Genomic DNA, 2,500 nt, shown 5'->3' with positions numbered 1-2,500 from the left:
AATTGAATCTGGTGCTTTAAATTTTAAGTAAACAAAATACATTAGGACAGTGCTAATCAAATCAGCAAAGGCATGTGTATTTTTTTAAAGTTCGACATCCATAGTTCTAACTATCTAGGTAAAACATGCTGCAACATCAACTGAGGGTTTGGTTGGGGCAGAAATGAATTTTTTCATTGTTCTTTGTTTTTGTTTTTTGTTTTTCTGAAAAAAGTGCACATTTTAAGAATTAAAGAGCACAAAAAATATTAGGAAATTTTGTTCTTAGATACATATTATCCATTGTATATATATAAATATATATTATATCATTGTATATAAATACATATATTCCTATAGTAAGGCTCTGAAATTACCATTTATGGTAAAAAATGGCACTTAACATACGCTTTATTAAAACTATTAAATTTATTTGAAAAAACTAATTAAATTTTATTATTTTTTAAAAAACCACAAAACCACAACATAATAGGCTAGAATGCTTTTTATTTTTTTAATTAAAAAAAACCATTTTTTTAAATTTTTTTACTGCTTAGATAAATTGACTAACAAATATTTTGAACATGTGAGGAGTGCTGCTACATCGACTGAGGGTTTTGGTTTATCGACTGATAATTTTTTTATGAAGAAATTAAAATTTTGATAACTGATAAGGTTTTAGTAATAGTTTTTAACAGTTACACTCCATTGTTTTGTTGTCTCTTAGTTCATTGTGCTCAGTTAAAATTACTTTTGTTTCACACTTCATTGGCTTTGTTGTGATTTTGTTCCTATATATTTTTTAATGTTTTATGGTTTATTTATGGTTATTTTATGTTTATGTTTTTTTATTCTGGGGATAGTCCAGAATAAAGAAATGTAAGATAAGGTTATGTAAGATAAGGGTAAGGTTGCCATTGAAAAATACCAAACTCTCAGTCAATGTACGCTCTAAAGCATGACTTAAGCCCTTTTTCATGACTATTTCAGTATGATGCTATCAATGACAATATTGTGTAAACAGTAGGTGATATTACATTCTCTGTATATTTTGTTATTTTTTATTTAAAGTTCCTGCTATATGCTCATCTTGTCATCCAAATGCAACCTGCAATGGAACAGCATGTGTTTGTAAAAATGGTTATAATGGTGATGGAATAAATAGCTGTATTGGTAATCTTTTTATTTTTTTTTTTTGTTACAACAAAAATTGAAATAAATTTATTTTTTATAACTTTTTTTAACTTCTTTTCTTTTATAATTCTTTTTCTATAATTGTTTTATAACTTTTTTAACTTTCTCTAAAAATAGCTACTTAAAAGTGTGTTATTTACAGCTTGAAAAATTTAAATGTAAAGCGTTATAGCAAAATTAAAAATGTTATGATATTATATATTATGGTAAGGCTTGTACTATATGAAATTTTACTTTTACATTACAAATTTTATATGAACATTTTATTTGTGCATTTTTTTTGGCTGATGTTTTAGTCAATTACTTTTGCAAAATATGTTTACAATGTTAATATTGGAAAACTAGAATTTTTTTCAATGGCTTTAACAAATGCAGAATAATTGAGGTATTATCATTTGGAATAACTATACAGAAAAACTATAACAATATATATGGTGTGGAACACATAGAATTTTCTAAAAGAGTATATAAAAATGGAAAATCAGTTTTAAGAACTTAAACTGCAAGAAAAAGTTTTTTGTTAAAGTAAAATAAACAAGTTCAAAGTTTTATTTAAGTGAAAAAACCAGGATTTTTCTTAGAGTTTTATCAATTAAAAAGAAAACATTGCACTTAGATTTTCTTGTTGTAATGAACATAATGAATGCATTTGCAATGGACAGTATAACTGTGGAAAGAACATAAAGGCTGAGCCATTAAGCCATTGAAAAAAATTTTAAAAGGTTGATAAGTGCCTTTTTAGCAGAGAAAAAGCAGAAAAAAAGAATGGTTAAAAATTTTTATTTGATATCATAATAGTGAGAGGTATTTATGTGTGATGCTAAGCATCAGAGAAAAATTAATGCCTTGTTAATTGCAGAGTGAAAAATTTACAGGATTATTAATAGTTTTATGGAAAAAAGTAAAATATATGAAAACAGTCTAAAGAGTATTTTAAAATATATATAAATACACTACTATATGATAAATTACGCAGAGTTAAAAATTAAAACAAATGAGATTATTGTATGAAATTCAATTTTTTAAATTCGGATTTACTCTTAACAAGTCTGCATGTAACTGCTATTAAGTTAAGAGTTACTAGAAAACAAAGAATAGAGTTATAGAGCAAAAAACCAGTTGACATAACACTTAAAAAGTTGTAGGTTGTATGAGTCAGGAAAACATGAAGACAGGAGAGAAATCTGATGGGATGAAGTGCAGAAAAAAAAGTTGAATAAAAGTTTTTAGAACATGCAGGGGAAAATGCAGTAAAAGGATGAAGCATTGCTGAATAACAAGTCAAGCGAGAATGAGTTTTGGTTGATGGAAATAGAGATGATAGCTC

General features: G+C 25.9%; 1 protein-coding gene across 1 annotated transcript in view; it reads left to right on the top strand.

Annotated features, from left to right (window-relative positions):
• Positions 1 to 2,500, top strand: part of LOC136082288 (uncharacterized) — an 88,058-nt gene that overhangs the window by 37,612 nt on the left and 47,946 nt on the right. Inside the window, exon 11 of the mRNA XM_065801015.1 lies at positions 1,051 to 1,152. Within this exon, the coding sequence (XP_065657087.1) occupies positions 1,051 to 1,152 (102 nt within the window). The remainder of the gene's footprint in view (positions 1 to 1,050; positions 1,153 to 2,500) is intronic.

Source organism: Hydra vulgaris, chromosome 07 (assembly GCF_038396675.1).
Source record: "Hydra vulgaris chromosome 07, alternate assembly HydraT2T_AEP".
Classification (NCBI taxonomy): Eukaryota; Metazoa; Cnidaria; class Hydrozoa; order Anthoathecata; family Hydridae; genus Hydra; species Hydra vulgaris.
The sequence above is the reverse complement of the archived record's forward strand: the minus strand, read 5'-3'. Positions and strand labels throughout refer to the sequence as shown.